Here is a 23194-nt window from a genome sequence, read left to right as displayed (position 1 = left end):
TATATATTTTTATCAACTCCAAATCCCCCTTCTTTGTTTCTTCTAACACCTCAGGTTACCACGGCTGAGAGACACATGAATTTCATCTTCCTCCCCCACCACCCCCCCATTTTTCTTTTTCTCTAGAGTCTGAAAAATCAAACTAGTTAGTATCACTTCTGTTTTCTAGCCAGTTTCACTCCTGCGCTCCAGGCTGCGATGGAAATGCAGCAGAAGGGTGTTGGTTTGTTTAGCTGGTGCTGTCACTTTAATGCCAGCCTGGTACAGATGGGCCTGTTTGCAAGGGGAGAATCAACAGCTTTGCTTTAACAACTGGCCTCTCGGGGGCTGACCATGGAGGCCAGAGCTGTCTGCTCTTCCTGGGCAAAGCAGGTGTGTCACTCTGCCCAGGGGGGTGCCTGCAGTTGCACTGCTCTCCTCTTTGGGGTGTTGTTGCTATGCGGCCTCAGCGTGGGGTCCAAACCTGAGGGGGCCCCAGCAGTACAACCAGCAATGATGGGGCTGAAGGCAGCGCCTCCAAAGCAATGGAGCACTGGACGGTGCAGGACAGAGTCGGGGCCAGGCAGTGACAGGGATTTAGCCTACAACCAGGAAGGGGCAAGGACCCAGGCCTCAGAAGGGGCAGGAGTGGAGGGGTTTGGAGGTGGGAAGAAGATGTCCACAGCAGCCAGAGCCGGGTGCCGCCCGGGAAGCGAAGAGAGCCCAGCGCTGGAAGAAGCCACGCCGTGCCTCGCCATCTGTGTCTGTACCTCCCTGGCAGTGAACTGCTCTCACTTGGGGCTGGCAGAGGTTCCTCCAGGAGAGCCCTGTGCCTGGCGAGTGACTGTTCTGTGAGTACCTCACCCTGCCTGGAAGGGGGGCTGCTTTTGTGTCTCCAGCCTGTGCTCTTGGGAGGGGAGAAATCGCCCAGGCAGAGGGAGGGCTGCAGTGTGTTTACAGGTGCTCTGCAGTGCTGGCCCCACGAGGCGGGGGAGCGCCTGCCCTGGGCCAGGCTGTTTTGATGGAATGTTAATGAAATCCCAGGGCTCTGCCTCTGCCCAGCTGATCCTGGGGGCCTGCCAAGGAATGTGCACTCCTCCGCTGGCTCCCTTTGGCCTCTGAACTCTGGGGAAAGGGCCTGCAGGATCTCAGGGAGACAGCAGCGCTTTAGACCCCTCTCCTGAAGCTGCTCTGCAGGCAGATGCTGCTTTCTCAGACCCCTCTCAGAGGTGGCCAGGGAATTACTGCATTGCACAAAGAATCCCACGTGCCTGCACCAGGATGTCAGCCCTTGACCCAGGGATGCCTTCCCAGGCACTGGGCCTAGTGGTTAGAGCATGGGACTGGGACTCTGGAAACCTGGTTTGTCAGCCCATCCCTTCTACTGACTCAGAGGGACCTTGAGCCAATCACAACTCCTGTGTGCCTCAGCTCCCATAGCTGTAATAACGTGTCACTCACCTTTATAAAGTAGGTGGAGACTGTTGGAAGGAACATGCTGTATAAGTACAGAGTGTTAATCTTTAGTGATGGTTCTTTAATGGCAGCCAAATGACAGCCTGTCTGAGCTGCTAGAGCAGGATAAAGTGACGGCAGCGTCCCAAGGCCATTGCACCCACATTCATGATACCAGTTTAAAGCAAGCAGCATGACCAGCGGCCACACGCTGTGCAGGTTGGTGAGTGTGTTGGTTTCGATCAGAGTTCTCGTTGCCCTCTCTCTGGAGGGCAAGGGCTGCCGCAGTAAGCTAGCTGGGCACATGGCTTTTGTTAACATCCTTGCCAATGACACTGCTTTCCAGATCACTTTAGTTTTTCAGCAGACTGGCTCAAGTCAAGGTCTCGATTGGCTCAGTCATTCCCCATTCTGAGACACTCTGCCCCCATTGATGCATATTAGCTGGCCAACCAACCTCAACTGTCGGGTAATTTCAGGGGAAGGATGGTCCTTAATTTAAAGCAGCGAGTGTAGCCTAGTCTGAGCCCCAAACTGCTGGACAAGAGAGCTGGGATCTAGTCTTGACTTAGCCACTGCTTTGCTTCAGACAAGTCACTTAACAGCTCTGTGCCTCAGTTTCCCTGAATGTTTTATACTTCCCCAGGAGGGGTTGTGAGCCTTCCCTAACATGTCCAGATGTACAGATGCTACAGAAGGCTGGAGCATTTCTTTATTTCTTACCAGGGTCTGGCACTTCCTGCCTCCAGTGGCCGAAGGGAAGGGAGGGGCTGGTTTAGAAAAGAGCTACCATGGAGAAGGTATGGGCCTCTGGGGGGCCCTGTCAGAAGAGAGAGTTCTGTGGCAGGCGTCTCTAAGGAGCTCCAGCCACTAGCCCGCCAGACTCATTGACTCCTCAGGCTCTGACAGTGTGGCAGGATGATACCCATAAAACAATGTTTATCTCCTCATTCCCATCAATCACCATGGCAATGAGGCCTGATCACCCACAGTTTGCAGGCACAAAGCTGTATCCTGGGACAACAAAACAGGCTGTCTGTATCCCTGTTGGCTGCTGTAGACTTGGGGCTGGGCGCCTCGGCAGCCCTGGTTACCGTCACTCTGCAGGTGGTGGCTGGGCAGGCCTGCAATGCCCTGGCATGGAGATGGTCCTTCCAGAGGATTTCTCTCCACCCGGTCGAGTGGGCCTTACCTCACCAAATGACCTTATAATGTGGGCTCCTCTCCTGCCTCAAGGTGTTTCCCATTAAAACACCCTCCAGTGCAGCCTATAACCAAGGGGGGGCATCCAAAACCCTAGATCCAAGCGCCCCCAAAGTGCAGGGTGGGGAGATTTGATGTCTGAAGCCAGATTGTGCAAATGGCTCTTCCTTATAATGGGCCAAACCAACAGCTCAGATCTCTCTCCCCTTCCCCCCCCCCCCCCGGTTGGAAACTCAGGTCTGAATAGTCTGCATCCTCCCAGCATGCTCCAGTACAAGCCCAGTAACATGCTGGCCCAGACCCCCGCCTCCTGCCAGTGGAACCTGGTTGGTTCCACTGCAGGGACCCCCCCAGAGAGAGAGACCCTGGAGACCCCTATGGCAGCGACTGTAAGTACCTGGGGCCTGATGACTTGAATGGTGAGGCGCTTTAATTAGTTAAATTTCCTCCCAGTGTAACCATGGCTTCCCCTACGTTCTCCTTGTGGATTCCGAGGGAAGAGTCTCCCAGCAGCCGGGGGTGGATGTTTGCTGCAAAGGAATGCTGACTTTATTAAAAACATCCAGCTAAGCTGCAATAAGCAACCCTCACCCCTTGCTGCTCCTGCCCAACATATCGGTGAGGAACTTGGCAGAGAGTGAGATCTCACGGCAGAAGCATTTAGACAGCGGCTTCCCAGGAAAACATGCGAAGAGAATAGTTGAGCACATTCCCGAGGTCCCCTTCATGGGGTGGCTTCTGGATCTGATTAAAATGCAGGCTCAGGGTCCTGGAGAACGCAGAGCAGGCGTCCAAGCCACCTCGTCTCCATGTGGCAGTTGCAGAGAACCCAGGGCAAGTTTCTCAATCCCCTGTCAGAAAACAGAGGCACAGTCAAATTCAATGACCTGCCCAAGGCCTCATGGCAAGTCAGTGGCAGAGCAGTGATCAGACCCCCCCAGCCTCTCAACACCCTGTCTAGCACTCAGTCGATTAGAGCGTGCGGCCTCTTGGGTGTGGGGCATGTAGTTCGGGGTTTCCCTGTGAATGTTTCACACAGCCGGTTGTCGCTAAGAAGCAGTGCGAGAGCCTATGCTGGGTGCAGATAACTCTTTGCTTTCAATGCAGGGACCTGTCCCACAACCACCTAAGCAAAGTCCGAGCGGAGGAGCTTGCTGGATACCCCAGCCTCCAGGTGCTGTAAGTAACTCCCTAGCCAGAGCCTCAATCCCTTCTCCATCAGCTCGCATCACTCGGTTCACAGTTTTGATTTTGGTGGCAAGAAAGGGCCCAGCAGGTTTGACTCCCCACTGGCAACGTTCCCAGCCTAGAGGCTCGACAGCCTGTGAGGCTGATGCTACCAGTATCTGCAGCTGGGCATGGTGGAGCCCCTAATAAAGCTTGCTGGCTACGGTGGGGGCAGCAGACCGGAGCTGCACTTCTCTTGAGCTCTGCAGCAGCCCATTGCATGCTCCAAGCTAACCCTGAGCTTTCCAGCACCATCCCCCAGCTGCTTCATGCTGAGGGTGAATCTGGGCCCAGAGCTATCTCCCCTCCCTCAGCTGGGTCTCCTCTCTGGTCTCTCCTTGGCAGGGATTTGAGCTACAACTGCATCCGCACCATAGAGGAAGGAGCCTTCCGCCACCTAGGCAGACTGCAGTCTCTGTACGGTGATGTGCCTTCCCTCAGACCTCTCTATACCTGTCTCTGTTTCTTCTGTCACCCTGCCTTGCGTGTATTTGTCCCTGTCCCTCCTCTCTCCATCCCCCTCCCTCACCCACCTCCCCATTTTGGTATCATGAGCGTTTCTCCCATTTTGGGGGTAGGGCTCTCTGCACAAACAGAGGGAGGTGTTTAGAGGTCCCTGACCTCCCTCCTCACTGTCCTCCCCTTCCTTCACTCTCCTCCCACAGTAAGCTCGTCTCTAACAGCCTCGTGTGCAGCTGCTCCTTGCGCTGGCTCGGGGCCTGGGTGCGAGAGAAGGGGCCACTCGTGAGCGATGCAGAGCTGCTCCATTGCTTCCAACCAGCAGGCTCCAGCAGCATCGGGCTAGTGAGGGCGGATTTCTCAGCTCTGACCTGTGGTGAGTGACCCCACCACCACCATGGCACCCCCTGCACTGCTGGAGAGGCTGGGCTGGCAGGGGAGGGAAGATTTCAGCTGCGGGATGGAATTCCAAGCACGGAACAAATCTGCGAGGTGTCTGCCCCCTCCCCCCCAATCCATCCGAGTCCAACAGAGCATCCCAAGCATGTGTTATGAATTTAGGGGGGTGGCAGAATTCCTCAGATAAACACAGTGTTTTGACTGTCCCCTCTGGTGCTCAGTGGTAGTGAGGGAGCTGCCTTCGTCCAGCCCCTCCTTTGTATCTCTGGACTCTCTGACTGCACCTGAAGAAACTGAGAGCTGTGTAACACACAGGCTGCCAACACGTGCGGCCTCTCTGGCTCTCATCAGTCCAGCTCTGGGGACGCTTCGTCTGTCTCTGTTTTGTTCCCCTTTTAGAAAGACTCTGGGATTTTGCCCATGCGAAGTGAGGATGCCCCTTCCCATAGCAACCACCTCTGTCAGCCAAGTACAGCTATCCAGGCTCTGCCACAAAACAAAATCACAGAGCAACGCACGATAGGGCGTGCTCAGCAAGCTGGCCTGGTGGACTGATACAGACACCGGATATTGATTCAGACCAAGAGGGGAGCTGGAGAAGAGTAACAGGGGTGGAAGACGGGGAGAGAATCCACAGGGAAAGCTGGGTCAGACCAGAAAACTGCTTCAGGGTTAAAGAAAGAAGAGGTGACCCAGAAGGAGGTCATGTAAGGTCCCAGATAGCCTAGGTGCTGGAAGCCTACTCCATGTGCAAAGTGTTGTGTGATGAGGAGTGGCTTATTATAAATGTAGGGCCAAGTCCTGGCTCCACCTACATCACCAGGAGTTTTGCTGTGGAGCCAGGATTTCACCCTTTGACAGGGTCTACAAATGTAAAAAGGAAAGTCCTCCAAGCAACAGGGGATTAGGAGAATAACACACCCAAGGCCTGTGTAGTTGCCAAGTTATGCCCAAGAGGCCAGCTGACTTCTCCAAACCTGCCAAAGGCCCTGGTTTTCCCAGAGTAGCAAGTCCGTGGCTAGTGTGATGTAAGCTAAATAATAGCTCACCAGGTTTTGCTGAAACTTTAATTTAGAAGAAAAATCACTTTTGGAGTAAAAGGAAGCATGAGAAATTTCAACCCAGAAGGGAACTTTTAGAGAAGTTTGAAAGGAAGGGACCTAGTGGTTTGCAACAGCCACAGGATCCAACCCCTCACCAGGAATTCTAACCCCCTGGAGTCAGGTTGGGCAGGATTTGGAATGGGCCTATCTGGAGTTCAAAGGGAGCGGCAGCAGGCCTGATTCACCAGTGGTGGCACTTCGTGGTGCTTTTATGTCTGTGCTGAGGGAGTGGGTACTAGGTATAAAACGCCACTAAAGCCAAATTTGCCAAGTGGGAGCAATTTCCCCCCCACTCTGAGCAGTGTAAAGGGTGACCCAAAGTCCCAGGCAGTGCAGAACCGGGGTCAGCTTCCAGCAAAGCCTTTGCAGTTACCTCACCTTTGCATTTTGGTTAGTGCCTCTGTGTAAGGTTTGCATTTGGGCTCAAATTTCTTTGTGTGATCCAAGCCCCTCGCCATGTTGAGGTCTCTACACCTTCGTTAATAACAAACCAGCCAAGGGTTCACCTAGCTCTGTTTCCCTTTCAGCGGCTGATTTTATCTCCTGTGTGAAGGACCCAGAGACCAGGAGAGAGACAGTCCTGCTCTACTCCTACCTCCACCCCGGCACGCAGAGTCAGGCCTCCTGCCACGCACTCTGCTCTCAAAAGGCGCACACCTATTATGGCCTGGACTTGGAGGACCGCTGCCTGTGTGGGTCACTAGGCAGCAAAGGGGCCGTGGACTGTGGGAAAGTGTGCTCCAATGAAATCCGGAGCCAGGTGTGCAATAGAACGGTTGTCCATGCCGTGTATCCTGTCCAGGTAACGCACTACGCGTTAGGACCGTGTCTCGTCTGAGTGTATATCTACACACCAAAAGCTCTGCATGGGCTGGTCTGCCTGAGCTAGCTTGAATCCAGCCAGCACAGGTACCAATAGCAGTGAAGATAGTACAGCGCGGGCTTGGGAGCTGAGGACGTCCCCAGGGTCTGTGCCAGATGTGTCCTACCCGCGCTGGACCCAAGCTGTGCTGACTTCTCTGCTTTTGTTGGGTAGGCAGACCCTGTGTGTGAAGTATTTCTCTTCCCCAGCCAGTGGGGACAGGCCGCTGCACTGGGAGAGGTTTCTAGCTGGAGCCTGTGCTTGCTGGATGTGGGCTTATGGCGCCTTCTGTTCTCCGAGAGTAGGTGGCTAGAGGAGCTCCAGATGGGGTCTGAGGGTGTTGGATGGAGCTCCCACCTGACAGAAGGGTTGGAGACAGGCCCCGTCCAGTGTGGGGCAGAGAGGCTGTGGGAGTGAGAGAGATGGGAAAGGGCCCTCCCATGGCATGCTGCGAGATGGGGATCTGAGATGTGACTGTTTTCAATACCCATGTAGTTCTGCGTCTGGTTCCCTCTCTCCTCTCTGCCAGGTGAGCCTCTCACTCTCTGCTCGGCCCCATTCCAGTCTCCACGAGGTGATCGAATTCACCGCTGAGACCCTGCTGCCGGGGACCTTGTACGCCTGGGACTTTGGAGACGGAGGGGAGCAGTTCTCCAGCAGCAGCCCGAGAGCTCGGCATATGTACGCCCTCCCTGGCATCTACGTGGTGACAGTCAGGGCTCAGGTTGGGGGGAGGTCCTTGCTCCATAGCGCTGCTGTCAGCGTGATCCTGCCTGTGGGGCCGGTGGGCATAGAGTGCCCCAGGGCAGTGGGAAGAGGAGAGAGCATCAACATCTGGATCCACAGCCAGCAGGGCACTGACCTCTCCATCCTCTGGAGGATGAAGATGCCAAGTGGACAAGAGACTCTGGGTGAGATATTGCAAGGCGTTTATTTGGGATCAATGTTGGCTTTTGTTTTGTTTTTTCCCCCTTGAGATGGGGAACTGGTTGGGGAACTTCCATGGCATGTGGCAGTGCTGGGTATTGGAGGAAGAATGGCAGGTTGTGACCCTGTCCTTCCTGCGCCTTTCCCTTCTGCCCCAGGATCGCGCACTAGAAAAAGGAGGAGAGAGCAGCAGCACGAGGCCTGGCAGAGCAGCCTGGGGAGGGCATAAAAGCAGGGCCAGGACAGCACAGTCTGGAGGGGGTGTGGCAGCAGGGGACGTGGCAGGGCAGTCTGGAAGGGGCATGGCAGGGCGGTCTGGAGTGGGTAGGGCAGTCTGGAGGGGGTGTGGTCTGGAGGGGGCGTGGCAGGGCAGTCTGGAGGGGGCGTGGCAGGGCAGTCTGGAGGGGATAGAGTAGTCTGGAGGAAGCGTGGAAGGAGGGGGCATGGCAGGGCAGTCTGGAGGGGGCATGGCAGGGCAGTCTGGACAGGGGGTGGCAGCAGTGGGCGTGCCAGGTCTGTCTGGAGAGGGTCAGTCTCAGGAGACGGGGAAATGCCAGGTGCATCCTGGAGGCCCAGGGGTGCTGTGCGCTGAGCAACACGTGCAAGAGGCAGCAGGAGGGTGACAGCTTGGAGAGGGGTGCTGCGATCCCAGGGAGTGGAGAGGAATGGTTGAGGGAGTGCCCTGGTCTCAGTGAGTCAGGGAAGCAGTGGAGGAGACCTGGTGGTTTCTGCTATACAGGGAGAGGGGCGTAGGGAGGAGGATCGGGTTAAAACCAGCTGCCTGTCTGTATGAGGAAAGCTCCCTCCACGCAGACCTTTGGAGAAGGGAGGGCTGCAGCTGCGTATCCAGGGAGATTTGGGGCAGCCACAAAGAAAGAGTTTAAAAAAAATAGTTGCCAAGTAAAGCCCTATAAAAGCTATCAACGTACCACAGAAGACAGCAAAGTCAGTGAGGGGAGAGAGCTTGCGGCACCGGGGACACAGAAACAGAGTGAGAAGAGGCTTGGAGGGACAGTGAAGGGGTGACTCCCACAGAGAGAGAGAATGCAGCTCAGCATCGCCTTAGCCCAGATGCTACGGTGATGGGCCTAGTATGAAACCTAGACAGACAGGTCATTTCTGTGGATCCTTCGGAGACTGTGATACCCTGCGGAGCTGCATGGCAGGGGTGATGCTGAGCCAAGGCTTGCAGCTGGGCTGGCTGCTCCTCCCCCTGCTGGCCAGAGGGACTGCTGGTATGTGGAGCCTTGTCTCTGGTGCGTGAGTAGGGCGAAGGTTCCCAGCAGTGAGTGGTGGGGAGGCCAGAGGATGGCTGGTGCAGAATCTCTGTTGTGCAGGGTCTATCGCTACTCAGCTGGGTCCACAGTAGAGTGCAGTGGTGACTCTGGTATGCTTGGCAGCTCTCAAGGGGCTTCTGGGCAGAGGCACCTGGCATGTTTAAGCTTAAATGTTGGTTCATGTTGAAGCAAATGGAAAGGAGAACGTGAGAGCTTAGATTGACTTTGCCATGGGTCGCCTTTAGTCGAATTCTGCCCTGCAGCATCTTGGACCTCAGCCCCTTGCGTTCTCCTTCTCCATAAAACCAGAGTGACTGAGGCCATCTTGTGTGTGCAGCCTGTAAGAGACAGTCCGTGTGAAGAGGGAGCACGAGCAGCCAGGGTGATACAATAGGGTCTTTGTGGATGAAGATGATGCCAGTATGGTGTCCCCTCTCAGCCCTCGGGGAGCAGACCGGTAGTCCAGTGACTCCAATATTCTCTCTTTAAGAGTGGCCAATGCTGGGTGCTTCAGAGAAAGAGAGGAACCCTTCACAATGCACTTCGTTGTGCTGTACTTTGAAAAGGGGGACATTTCTTCCTGGCCTCACCTGGGGATCAGGTCATGCCCTGAAGGAAGGGGTCTGATAGCCTATGAGATTGGAGTCTTCATCTTGTACAATTGCAGGTGGCTTCTTAATCTTCTACCTATTCTCTTTTTGAAATGCTCTAAGCTCTTGGTTCGCAACAGTTCAGTAGTAGCTGGCAAATGTCTGGCTATGCAGCCCAAGCCGTGGAAGGCTCTAAGCACCTCTTTCTTGCCTGAGTATTCTTCGTAATGATTGAGCACTGACCCTTCTTTTTTCGGGTTCATCTGGTTTGCAGTGACTCTTCCCACTGGCAGAACAGCTCCTTGCAGTCAGTTGTAGATACCACACTGGGCTCTTCCCTTGGTGATGGGCTTCTGGCCATGCCTTTGGCACTGAACTATGGGTATTCTCTAGGTTCTTGGTCGTGCCCAGCAGCTTAGGTCAGGACTATGGAGCAAGCCATTGGTGCAAGCCAATTGTATAGATAATTGATATACCTGGCCAATGTACTTCATATTTACTACTCGATTATCCCACTGTAGTGTCCCTGGGACAGGGGCTCTGGGGTGGGACATGCTGAATGCTCCGGTGCCCTGGGCTCTCTAGCTCTGTGTGCTTTGCAGGACAAGTTCCCAGCGTTCCCTCTAATTGTTTATGTCCATGTGCGGAGTGAATTTTGTTATGTGCACCAATATGGAGGTGATGTGTGACACATCACCTTCATATTGGTGCACATAACAAAATTCATGTGGTGGGGGTGGGACTGAGGGGTTCGGAGTGTGGGACGGGGCTTAGAGCTGGGGCAGAGGATTGAGGTGTGAGGGGGATGAGAAGGTTAGTGAGGCTTGAGGAAAAGGTGTATCTAGTCACCTTATCCCAGCAGGTCCTTCCCACAGTGGAAAGAAACAGAGAGGACAGGCTTGGGCATGTGTGTGGTGTGGAACCCAGGTGGCTAGAGTTAATTGTACAGCCGCAGCAGCTGCTGCTGTGTCTTGCCCAGGACCCATCGGGCATCTTTCACTGGAGGCAGACTAGGGCCAAATTCATTCCTGGCGTAAGCAGACACAGCTCCCATTAAGGTCAGTGGGAAGCTGCATCTGCTCCTCAATCTCAGCAATGGAAGCTCAAACCTCCGAACCTTTCCCTGCCCCCCAACATGCCACTCCCTGGCCTCATAAGTGTAGAGTTTGGGGTATCTGCTGCCACCGTGACCTACCTGCTGTGTTAATACAGCACTGGCTGGATTCCCTCACCCCAGAGAGTCCTGGGAGATGTCCCAGGTGTGAAGTGTGCCCAGCGCGGGAACTGGTGCACCATTCCTCTGGGAAGCAAGGTGAGCTGACTCTCCGTGCCCATGGGTGTAGGGACGGGGTGAGGGGAGATGCTGCCCAGGTTCTATAGCCAATATGAGGTGAGGGAAGCCTGCCCTGGAAGATAATGCTTTGTTCTTATACCTGGTATGGGGCAAGAGAGCTGTGCTGAGTGTGTCTGGTGTGAAACAGATACCACAGGTTGCTATGTCTTGTCTGGGGGCTGGGTGACTGTGCCATGTTCCCAGGCCACGAGAGGCTGAGCCTGTGGCATTAGGGCAGTCAGTGCTTCCATCCTACCCCAAGGAGCTGTCTTTGTGCTCCCAGAGCTGGTGTGGGGCAATGGGAATGAGAAGACTCTTCATCGCACTGGGAGATGTGAACAAACAGATAGTGTCAGCACTAGGCTGAGCGAGCCTACCGTAGCAATCTATCAACTGGGGCATCCCTGGTGGTGGCAAGGCCTGGAGTGAAGACTGACCTGGACTCCTCTGCCCTCCTCCTGCACCTCAGCTGCATGGAATCTCCTGATGTCCAGACTGTTTGTGTGGGGCTGCAGCGGGCGGGTTTTGAAAAGCGCCCCCCTGGAGAATGGGGCAGGAGGGACCATGCACTGTGCCCTACAGGTGCATTATTTATATAGTACTGGAGATGCACCGAAAAGACACCGAGTGAAATCCTGGCTCTGTTGGCTGCAATGGAACTTTTGCTGTTGACTTCAACGGGGCTGGGATTTCACCCCCCATTTCTGCTTTCAGGATGCAACACAGACCAAACCGAGCACAGGGCAACCGTCCAGTTAGGGGAGAGTGCAGAGAGCTGAGTGCTGAGGAGACCAGCCCCAAAGGGTTTCCTGAGGGACTAGGCTTTGGGGAGGGATTGGAATGAGGAGAGAGAGAGGGCTATGGACCCAGAGAAAGGATAGTCTTGTGGTTAAAGCAGTGGACTGGGCTATAGGAGACCCGTGTCCGGTTCCTGGCTCTGCTGCCAATTCCCTGTGTGACCTTGGGCCTGTCACTTCCTCTCTCTGTGCCTCGGGCTCTCACAGGGATGTTGTGGGGAGAAATTTGGGAATGTCGATGAGGTGTTTGTGCACTGTGGTGATGGGGCCATGCAGCTTCCTGGGCTGAGCTGGGCAAGTGTTTCACATGCAAGGGGCAACATGAAGGAAGGTGCAGAGCAGAACATGGGTGTGAGAGGAGGAAATGTGTGTGTTCCAGGCAGGAGTGTGATTATGTATTTACCTGAAGGTGAGAAGGGAGCTGGGCCTGGGAGGACAGACAGTGGAGGCGATTTTTTGATCCTGGTCTTATAGCCTAGGTGCAGGCAGAACCCTCTGAGTCACCCTCCATCCCATACCCCTCTTGTCAGGGAGGAGTGGGAGACATGGAACTGAAACCACCGGGTCGGGGGGGAAGAATCCAAGCCAAGCGCACCGTTCAGCACTGTAGCAAACTTTTCAAGAGATCTTGGTCTATCAGAAAGACCCAGCCGAAGCGCTGCCAGCAGCCTGCGGATGCAGCTCCTCAGGACAGGGGAGCCAGGAGAGGTTTCTCCCTCACTGGAGGAATTGATGGGGGCCTGGAACAGATCAAACTTTGTTTAGGGTTGCCAAGGCAATGGATTTTTCTGGCTTCCTGTGGAAGGAGCATTTTGGTTGTTACCAGGAAACCCAGGAATGCCAGACAGGGCGCTCACTGGCTCCCAGGCAACCACGCTGGATACTGTGACGGTCTCATTGATTGGATTGGATTTTTCTTATTATCTTGTAAGTGTTCCATCAGAGGGATGTGAGGGCTCAGAAGGCCAGCACTTAGGCCTGCCAACCGTTGCTTAGGTTCCCGACACTGGGGTAATACCAAACTCATCATCTCCTACCCCTTATGATGCAGCATTTTAAATACCAAATTCCATTTTGTCCCTGCTTGTCCCAGCTCTCTCCGGGTTAAACACGTTCTCTTTGGACAAGAGAACAAAGGCTTCAAGCTTTGGCCATGAAAAAAGGCAGAATCTGGAGTCTGGGCCAGGACATCAGCAAATGAGAGATGAGTTCTGGGGTCCTTAACAGCAGAAGGGGTTATAAAGCAGAGGAAGTGGGGGACTTGCAGAGACAGGCAAGAAATCGGAGGGAAAGGCAGAGAGAGAGCAGCTCACTCCTTCCAAACCCCAAATGCAGGTTTTCTCCTTTGGGTTACTGCCGGCTTCCACTGCCCCCACATTTGAGGGGGTTTTTTGTAATGAAACCTAATACTGACCATAGATGGCCGTTTAAAGCCCCAGTGTCTTGGCCTAGTTTTCTGCTCATGCAATGACCTTCCCCAGGCGGTTTCCATTGGATATTCTAGCTTTCCTGCCTAAGTTACTCCAGTGGACTATTAAGCAGCAGCCGTGTTCCACCCCAGAGGTGGCTGCATTTCAGTGGTGGTTGAAGTGATTCCTGTATCTGAAATCTGTAAAGTGCTTTAGGATCCTTCAGGGTGAAAGATGCTAACTCGATGGAACACTCGGTATCATTTAGTTTTCCTTCCTCCTAAACCCAGGATTTTATGTGCTGCAAAAGTTCCCATCTCCTGTGTCAGGGAGGATCACTTCTTACAGAATGGGGTCCTTTTACTCCCAGTTCCTTCTGTTTTCTCCTGAGGGCCAGCTGGATGGCAGCACCTCAAGGTGAGGCTTTGGGGTTCTGTTCCTGTCTCACACCGAACAGGCCCCCTGGAGCTGCCATTTGCAATTCCTTTGCTTCCTCCATGAGGCGAGTAGGTTTGTCACCTGAAGAGCTTTATCCCAGGCCTCCATCTGCTTCTGGAGTGCTGCCAGAGAGGGGGAGCCATGGCATTAGCAATGCTGGCCCTTCTTGATCGTTCTGCCTCAGCACGGGGACAACTAGAGCTAATGGGGTGCTGAAGGGAAGGGAGCTCCTGCTATGGGGGGTATCCTCACTACGCTCCTCCAGGCCTGGATGCTGCTTGTGCAGAAGGGCATTGTTAGGCATGGAAGAGGCTCATGCCGTGGTGCAGGTCTCTCCTTGCCATATGTTACACCAGAGACGGCAACGTGGTGCTAGGTCATAGTGCTGGGGAAGGAAACCCAAGAGGTGATAGGTTAGTTACCACTTCCTGACATGCTCCACCAGCCAAGTGTTCTGGGGAGGAATAAGGACCTGCAGGAACGCACTCCCAAAGCGGCTGGTAACCTTCCTCAGTCTATGTGGCTGTGCCAGGGCTCGTCTCCTCGGTCTACATCAGCTGGAGGAGCTGGCAGTGCTGGGCTCTCTGGAATGTGACTCGCCTTCCACCGCGAGTGCTTTGTCAGGCAGAGCCCAGAAGGGTTCACAAGGGAAGTTCTGGCAGCACGGGGACCCTTCTTAGCTGTTGTTCTTAATCTTCAGATGAATCCTCTTGCCCTCAAGGTGGACGGATCCATTTGCAGAATCTGAACTGCTACTGGCTCAGCCATGCCAAGGAGACCTGGCAGAATGCGAGAAGGCTGTGCCAGGAGATCCCCGGTGGAGATCTGGCAATTGTAAGAACTCAGGAGGTGCAGAGCTTCCTGCAGGAGACTTTCTCTGGGTGCGTATCATGCTCCAGCCCTATTGTCTTTGCTCTGATGGCAATGGCAATGTCACACTACAAAGGTTATTGCTTGTTCAGGCACCATGGCAATAATACAGGCAAGCTCCTTGTGTCCCCTAGCCCCGTTGCCCAAAGGCAGTGTTGGGTACGTTACAGTGAACCAGGCCTCGAGGCAGTCAGGCAAGGTGTGCCACAGTAATAGCCTTTCACCAGGCAGTCCAGGTGTGGTTGAGGGAGGACATAGCTGGATGTAGCACACAGCCCTAAAAAGCACGTGAGGATCCACTCAAAGCAGGCAACAGAACAAGTACAATAGCCATTCTGAGCCCTAGACAGGGTGGGCTGGATTTTCAGAAGTTCTGAGTGCCCACAACTCGATTTAAAATCCCTGGGAGGGAGCTACAGGTGCTTAGCACCCCTGGGAATCAAACCTTATGCACACGCTTCAGGGATCCTCTAGGCAGCTGTGCTGGGAATTGTGGGTGAGGTGTAATGACGTGGGAGCCCTGTGAGTGAATGTGGAGCACCCAAAACAAGATGGCTCGGGCCTTTACTGCCAGCGCTAGTTCATTCACACCAGGGCAGGCTGCAATAGGGGCCATTTCTAGTGCAGAGGAGCCTCCAGGAAATGGGGGTCTGTGTTTTTGAGGTATCTCCGATGAAGACCGAAGCATGGCCGCCCATTCTGACATGTCAGACCTTTTCCTCGGCATTGGTTTGGGGGGTGCTTTTCCTCAGCTGACTGGGGTCAAAGGCACTAACCACAGCACCACCTGTCCCAAGATCTGCTCCCTTCCCCAGCCGCTCCCTGCCTTCTGTGTTGCGTTGCCAATGCTGTTTCTCTTTAAGCAGAGGTTCTTTCTGTCTTTCTCCCTGGCAGTGCTGGTATGGTCTGGATTGGGCTAAGCTCCTTGGGTTCCTTGCACTGGGTCGATGGGAGCCTTGTGGACTCGTTCCAGAACTGGACCCCCTTTGGTCAGCCCAAGGGCAAGGAGAGCTGTGTCCAGATGCACCTCCTCAACCCAGAAGGGGTTTGGAGCAGTAGCCCGTGCTCTGCAAAGTCCCCGTTCCTTTGTGAGAAGAGAGCTGGAGGTACCATATGTCCTGCTGACACCTGGGGTGGGAATGTATTTATGGGCTGGACTGGGAGGTTACACTGCTGACCATTGCCAACAGGAATAAAGAGGCATTTCCTTGCAGCCCCTGGAGGAGCCGAGTGCTAAGGGGGGCTGCTAGTATAATAACCCATTGGTTTATACTGCTCTTTGATCCTGGGGGACCTCAATCCTCTGGCCAAAGCATGGTCCCATGCTAGGAGAAGCTGAGTGCCTCCCAACTCCCGGTGAGGAGGGCCCTGTCATTCATATGTATTTGTTACAGTCACGCCTAGGGGTCTCAACACGCTAGGTTCTCTACAGACACATAGCAGGAGACAGCCCCTGCCCCAGAGAGCTTACAGGACAGACACAGGGTGGGAGGAAAGAAGTGTTGTTATCCCTGTTCTACATTGGGGGAACTGAAGCAGAGAGGGATTAAGTGACTTGCCCAAGGGTCACCCATGGAGTCTGTGGAGGAGTTGGGTACACAACCCTGAGCCCCTGAGGCCAAGTCAGTCCCGTAACCACAAGGCCACTCTTCCTCTCTGCAGTTAGTGCCTGAAAATTTACGCTCTGTAGTACTCTACTTCGGACCCTGGCAGACTCCCATGTACTCTGGTGGCGGGGGTATGCCAGGGCCATACACATGGGTATTTCTGTGTTCGTTCAGCCTATTAACATGGACCCTATTGCTGCCCCCGCATGCCCTTTTCTTCCAGTTCCCACCCTGGCAGATCTAGGCCCCAGCTCAGCTAAGGCACATGCTTACAGATTTGCTGAGTCGAGGGCCCGGGGCAGCCAGGTGGCTCTCCTAGAAGCCTGCCACTTCATCCATGATGCAAGCCTGCAGCAGGGCCTGACTGAGCTTTAAGCTGGGAGGTGACCAGCCACGCACTTTGTCCTTGCAGTCACCCTGCCCAGCCCGGATGTGTTTCTGACGGGCGTGCCAGTGTTCAGCGGAGTCTATGATGTGAGGAATGTCAGCACCGAGCTGCTGCCTCCTCTCCTGGGGCCTGACAGCGTTGAGGTAGCGTGCAAACAGAGCCAGACGGCTGATGTGTGTGAATGCCGGATGGGTCTGCCTGAGACCTCCTCTCCCTTCCTTCTCTAGTCTATATACCTTGCTGAGTAGCCTTTGGGAAAGGGCAAACCCATGGGAAGAGAATACAAATCAACCCAGGAGCACCGCCCTGTCAGATGAGGCTGTGCTCTCAATATTTATGGCCCCCTGGATATGGGAAACATCAGGGAGAGCCTGGCTCTGTATTCCCAAACCAGATAACCGCGGCCACATTTTGGGTAAAGCACTGATCTTCAGGAAGCTTATTTGAACTACACAGGAACATCACAACAGCACAGGTCCCTCCATTACCACCTCACCCCCAACCTCCCCTGCCAGTTCCTTCCAGGGGGCCTTTTTGGACTTCCCTCCTTCACATGTTTATTTCCTGGTCTCGTGTCTTGTAGTTGATGCTCTTTCCAGGCCTCTGGTTCAGCCACGCTGGTATTCTAGTCTCCGTAGACTTCGGGGTACAAGGAACAAAGAAGCCTGTTCTGGTCCAGTTCCAGATCTTCCGCCCACATTGCAACCCCAACCAGCACTTGGTTCCTCCCGGTAAGAGTTCAGCATCCAAGCCTGTGTGTCTTATTCTCTGATACTTACAGCCCGTCTGCCTAGACCAATGGGGTTGTGCTGATGGGTTGGTGGACGTTACAAAAGGACAGGGAGGGGTTATAGCTGCTTGATAGTCTCTATGCTTAAAGCCTCTGGCTCTGTTTGATTCTTGGTGGGATGCTAAGATAGACTCACGTTTCCCTCCAGACTTCATCCGTGGACTTTGCCCCTCTGGGTTGCATGGAAGGGACAGAAGAATCCTGATAAGTGAGTCTCCCACAACTAGGTGACTTGTAGAGATGGTCAGGAATTTTTCGGTGAACTGTTTTTTCACTGAAAAATGCAGATTCATCAAAAACTAAAACTGGATCAGGTTTGACAAATCTCCCAACTCAAAAAATTATTGAGAGGAAAAAAGTTTTGAAATTGTCGAAACTCCCCATTTCAAATTTTTCAAAACAAAAGTTTTGGAGTTTTGAGCGGATACAATTTAAAGAGGAAAAAGGTCAAACTCAAAATGAAGCATTTTGAAATTTTCAGAATAAAATATTTCAGTTTTTTGTAATGGATTTTCAGTTTGTGGAAGTTTTCAAAACTTCCAGTTTGGACCCATATCTTGAAAATGTTCTTGTGGCAGGAAGATCATTTCCTGCTCTAGTGCCCTGTAATCGCTGTGCGGGCCATATTTATCGATTCATTGGTCTGTTCCCCTTTCTACTCCTTTTCCATTTTCTGTAGTTGTGTTTCAACCTCCTCCTTTTCACACCCATTTTCCCCTCTCTCTTTCTCTGCCCCTGTCCACCCCACTGTATCTCCTAAGTGCATTGTGAGCTCAGTATGGCCAGATCTATGTTAGAAAAAGTTTGTTAGTGGGCTCTGCCAGCAACCCTCCAAATGGGGAGACAGCTTGTATTGGCAAAAATGTGCTTTTGATGGAATAGCTGCAGGGCCGCCCAGAGGATTCAGGGGGCCTGGGGTCTTTGGCGGCGGGGGCCCCCCACCTCGGCGGTAATTCGGCGGCGAGGGGTCCTTCTGCCCCAGAGTGGAAGGACCCCCCGCCGCCGAAGACCTGGAGTGGAAGAAGCTCCGGGGGCCCGGGCCCTGCGAGAGTTTTCTGGGGCCCCCAGAGCAAGTGAAGGACCCCGCTCCAGGGGCCCTGAAAAACTATTGTGGGGGCCCCTGCAGGGCCCGGGGTCTGGGGCAAATTGCTCCACTTGTCCCCCATGCCCCCGGGCAGCCCTGAATAGCTGATACCATTTTGGTGAGCAAAATAAGTTCCACCAGCCAAAGCACTTTTGTGCTGATATAACTGCATCTACACTAGGGCTTTTGTCAGTAGAGAAACAGGACTCACAAACCATCCCTAACCAATGTTGCTACACCTGCAAACATTTTTAGTGTTGACCTGGCCTACCATTCAAGCTGGTGCCATCCTTTGGAACCCACAAGGTTCGAATGCTTTTGAAATGAGACAAAACCAGGGTTCCCAGCGCTCTGATTGCTGACACGGTTGTATCTGACACCCACAAGAGGGTTAACGATGTCCCAGAAGTTGCTGGGAAATGATTAACAGTGTCCTGCCATTAGGTTATGCTCCCTCAGTGAGGGTGTCCTGAGTAGGATGTTGTGCTTTTATCTGGTGTCCCGTTGGCTGGGGGCTTGTCACTTTGGGCTTGGGTGGAGCTCAGTCTGAACTGGTTGTTTCTGGTTTATAGTAAAAATAAACACACATTAATACTTTCCTGAATCCACAGACAGCGAAGTGCTGTGCGGCAGTGGGCTGGCGTTGTTATCCCTTTGGTACTAATGGGAGAAAACAAGGCAGAGACAGGTGGTGACTTGCCAGAGACCATATAGTCAGTCAGTGGCACAGCCAGGAATAGAACTAACTCCCAGTCAAGTGCCCTGTCCACCAGACCATGGTGCCTTCCAGTTTGGGAAACTCTCGCTCCGTCTGGCTTGTCCAGATCAAACTTTGAGGTGTTCGAAATCCAGATGTGGATCCAGCTCTGGTTGCAGAACATGGCCTGGTCCCTTTCTCTCCTTGCTTGCTTGGTCTTGCCAATTTAGTTGCATGGCTTGGAAATGTCACTACATTATAAATGATTTGTTGGAACATGTGTCTAGGGGAACACATGCCTGTTACAAAGCATAACCCAATTTGCTCCCTCTTCGAGCTCTCCAAGTCCAGCATATCTTGCAGCATGTGTGCTTCTTCCCAGGCTGCGAGCTTCACACGCCATTCGCCTGCTGTCACTCCCGGCCGCTCTGCAACACCACGGGTTGGTGCCCCAGCGGGCAGCAGTGGTGCCCACTGAGTGAAGGCTGCTTGAACATCTCCAGTCCTTGCAGCTCTTATGCCTTTGAGAATGTGACTTCCAGCATCTTGCCCATCCGAAACCCCCCACGTTACAGTGGGACCCCACCCTTCTACTCGCCGGTGGCTAACTTCCCTCTGCTACTCACTCCCAGCAGTGCAAAAAGGCATGTCCAGGTAAGTGTTCTTAGGACATTATTCTGCTGCATCTTCTCTCTCCACCTTGTACTGCCCGGTCGTCTCCTGCCAGGTGTGTGTAAATCCCCTTGTGACACCGTTATGAGTCTTTGTGTCAGGGCTTTGTGGCGATGTGTAATTTGGTCCACATCATCATGCTGAGAAGCACTGTCATTCTGTGTCAACACCACGTGGTGGCGTGAAGAAACAACACTCACGCTTGTGCATTGCGATGCCTGAAATGAACTCTGGGATGGACCCAGGAAAATGAAGGCGTGTCCTAGGAATTTTGGGCAGCCCTGTGACCAGGGCCGTCCTTACCCATAAGCAGCTGCGTAGGGCACCAGTATGTCTGGGGCACCAGTGTGACTCTCCATGCCCTTCCCCTGGCTTCTCCTTTCCTGCCCTCCCCTGATTCCTCCTTCTTTCTTTGTGCTCTCTTCTCCACTGGTACAGTGTGGGGAGGCAGGATGTTTCATGGAGACTGGGCGTGGACCAGGGTCTGGTTACAGCAGAGGCTGTGGTTGCAATGGGAGATGACTCTTTCTATGTGTTTCAGGTTCTCCTGCCTAGAGAGGAGATCAGTGTGTATCCAGATGACATTATCGGAATACAGCATAACGCAGGGGTGAGCTCCCTCCTCCGGTGCCTGCAGCATTCCCATTCCCCCTGGCGACAGAGCTATATCAGCCTTGTGAAGGCTGGCTGGTGGGAGGGAAGCATCAGCAGCTTTACCAACCCCACCTGGGTGGACCATGTCGTCTGTGACCTCCGAGTGGCCTTTGTGGGCAAGCCCCAGAGCTTTGCTGCCACGCCGCCCCTGGCCAGGCATTCAGAACGCGGTGCATACACCTACACGGCAACGGTGAGGAATGCGGTCAGTAGCAGGCAGATGAACTGCACGGTGGAGGTGCAGACCAAGATTGGTGGGCTGCAAATTATCCACCCGACACTGGTCAATGGGAAGTTCAATGTGGCCACCAAGAAAGATACTCTGATTGTCATCAAGATTCTCTCTGGCTGTCATGCCGTGGCTCACTGGATGGCACCCGTGGGTAAGGCTGGGGTGTTATTTGAGGCCACCTGCCCAGGCAGCATTATAGCATTTGTCCCCGCCTGCCGCAGAGACACTGCAGATACCTGGTTCTCCTCCACCCTGCTTCGCATGGAGGAGCCAAGAATGGAGACGCTGAATGTGCTGGTGTCCAATGAGATCAGCACCCAGAAGCTGTCAATGAAGATCGAGTCATATAATGCCATCAAGGGGCTCCGGGTGGTGCCGCCTGGCCCCCGCAGGATGCTAGTGGACATGTCTCAGGTAGGTCATCTTGCTGCAGTTATCAAGCCTGCGTTATCATCAAGGGCGTCCCTCCAACATCTCGGGCCCCCATGCCACCCCATCACCCTATTGGATGCTGGCACTTGGGCTGCCTGATGGTTTTACTATAACACCAAACCTGTGGTCACGCAGCTGCAAGATGAAAGTGCCCTCATCCAGCAGAACCTTCCAAGGGTAGCCCCGGAGCCTGTCCTACCCTCTCTCAGGATGCACTGGGGCCTCAAAAGTCAGGCTAGCATGGGGCATTGTGTCTCTCACCTCCCTGCGCCACTGGCAGTGAGCCAGCTGTGTTGTGTTACATTGCATGGCTGCTGGGGAGCAGGCGAATGCCGATGTTCCCTGTGGGCAAAGTCTTCCATCACTTTGCTTTAGGCCTGTTGGAACTTTCTACCCCTTAGCCCTACTCAACACAACTAGGAGGAAGCAATTTGAGCCCAGCCCATAGGTCTGCTGTAAACAGCTGATTTTTTGCTTGGCAGGTGTTCTCTGCGGAGCTCACCCAGGGCTCCTCTGTCTCCTACAGCTGGGTCATTGACAACATGGACATGTTTGCCTACAATGGACAGACCTACAGCGTCAAGTTTAAGAGGCCTGCCACGTACCAGCTGAAGGTGAGCAAGCGTGAGAACCAACCATGGGTTCCTTCAGCTATGGCACAGATCATAAAGGAAGAGACGAGTGTCTAAGAGACAGAGCAAGGGACTGGGGAGTCAGGGCTCCAGGTGCCTTTTCTAGCTCAGCCACTGCTTCGCCGTGTGACCTTCAGTAAATCACCTACGCTCTGTGCTTTAGGTTCTCCACCTGTAAAAGGGAGGTGGTAATTTATATCCCCCTCACAGGCTGGTTCGGAAGGGGTTAAATATTTATAAAGTGCTAGAAGACCCTTCAGTCAGGAGCACCATATTACACTCCACTCCCAGATGGGTACTCTTGGGAGGAACGATGGGTAGGCAAACAAATATGCAAATTATTATTATTATTACTATTATTTATTATTAACATCAAAACACCAGGGTGGAGAAACCTGCCTGTTCAGTCGAAGGCCTGGCAGGACTCCATACACATCAGGCAGAAGCATGGAACAGCCACCATCAAATAGTAGCAACTTGACTCAGGATTCTATATTGTACCCAATTGCCCCAGTTGCTTTTCCCCCACGGAGATGTAACTCCTGATGGGAGTCATTGTATGCTCCACTCTGCTGCAGCTGAGTTGCCAGAGGCTGCTGTCTGGGCAGTGATTAGCCACCATGGGACATCTCTGTGTCTTGCATTTTCCTGACTGTCAGGCCAACGTCTGTTCCTGGCTCCGGTCCCCACCCTCCCTGTGCTCTCAATGAGAACATCACCGTAGTGCTACCATTCCCTAGACCTCTGTTCCCAACGTGGGTGGCAGGATGTATTGTGCTGGGAATCAGTGGAGCGTGTAACATGGGTGGGGCGAGTTGCATGGGAATGCATTGCAGACGGGGGCTGTGAGACAAACCAAGGTGGGGAGGAGTGGTCATGGTGCTGTGGGGTGGGGGTGGGCATCGACAGTCCTGGTGGAGTGGGCGGGAGGCCAGGGGTCTGGAGTAGATGGAGAGTTAGAAGAGGGGAATGCCGCCTGTTCAAATTTCTCTGTGTGGTTGATGCCTTTCTGTTCCTTCTGCACAGCTGAGAGCTGAGAATCCTGTGAGTTCGGAGGTGGTGGAAGTGGCACTGAGAGTCGAGGCTATGAATCCACTAGCCAACCCCGAGATAGTGGGGCTTCCCGGGGTGGTGGCAGTTGACACCCTCCAGACTCTGGTGTTCAGGGTGGAAGTGGACACTGCCATGGAAGTCACCGTGAGGTGAGAGTCCCATGGAGTCCGAGAAGGGAGAATTCCTCCCACAGACTAATGAGATCTATTTAATGTGGTCTGATCCCAGAGCGGATCACCAAGGAACTTCCTAGAGAGACCGACCTTCATGGGCAGCACTCCTTGTATTATCTGGTGACATTTTGTACCAGTGCGTCTTTATGTGTGATCTCTGACAGGAGTCCTTTCTCCCCCACAGCTAGGTGATGGCTGTAAAGGGGTGTTCTAAGAGGTGGCGGGTTGGAACTGGTATCTCCCATCGGGAAGGAGGAACCAAAGTGGGATGTGTGGAGATTATCCAAGGGGTGAAAATAGAATTGTAAGACTTGGCTGGGTTTGAGATCCACCCCCAGTGGGCTTAAGTTACCAGAGGCTCCGGTGAGAAATGTTCGCAGGTGATGTGGCATTGGAGGGCCTTGGCCAGCTATGCCAGTGAATGCCTAGAGAGCGCTCCGCTTTCCGCAAAG

General features: G+C 53.6%; 2 protein-coding genes across 2 annotated transcripts in view; both read left to right on the top strand.

The window, feature by feature from the left end:
- TMEM104 (transmembrane protein 104) overlaps positions 1-23194 on the top strand; it is a 152772-nt gene that overhangs the window by 18903 nt on the left and 110675 nt on the right. The gene's annotated exons all lie outside the window — the stretch shown is intronic.
- The window catches only part of LOC116827507 (polycystin-1-like), a 52010-nt gene continuing 37586 nt past the window's right edge, over positions 8771-23194 (top strand). Inside the window, exons 1-9 of the mRNA XM_032785086.2 lie at positions 8771-8849; positions 14159-14339; positions 15223-15434; positions 16348-16466; positions 16907-17054; positions 19277-19548; positions 20108-20866; positions 21367-21498; positions 22543-22718. Coding sequence (XP_032640977.2) covers positions 8774-8849; positions 14159-14339; positions 15223-15434; positions 16348-16466; positions 16907-17054; positions 19277-19548; positions 20108-20866; positions 21367-21498; positions 22543-22718 — 2075 coding nt within the window. The 5' untranslated portion in view covers positions 8771-8773. The remainder of the gene's footprint in view (positions 8850-14158; positions 14340-15222; positions 15435-16347; positions 16467-16906; positions 17055-19276; positions 19549-20107; positions 20867-21366; positions 21499-22542; positions 22719-23194) is intronic.

Source organism: Chelonoidis abingdonii, chromosome 13 (assembly GCF_003597395.2).
Source record: "Chelonoidis abingdonii isolate Lonesome George chromosome 13, CheloAbing_2.0, whole genome shotgun sequence".
Classification (NCBI taxonomy): domain Eukaryota; kingdom Metazoa; phylum Chordata; order Testudines; family Testudinidae; genus Chelonoidis; species Chelonoidis abingdonii.
This window is presented reverse-complemented; position numbering and strand designations above follow the sequence as displayed.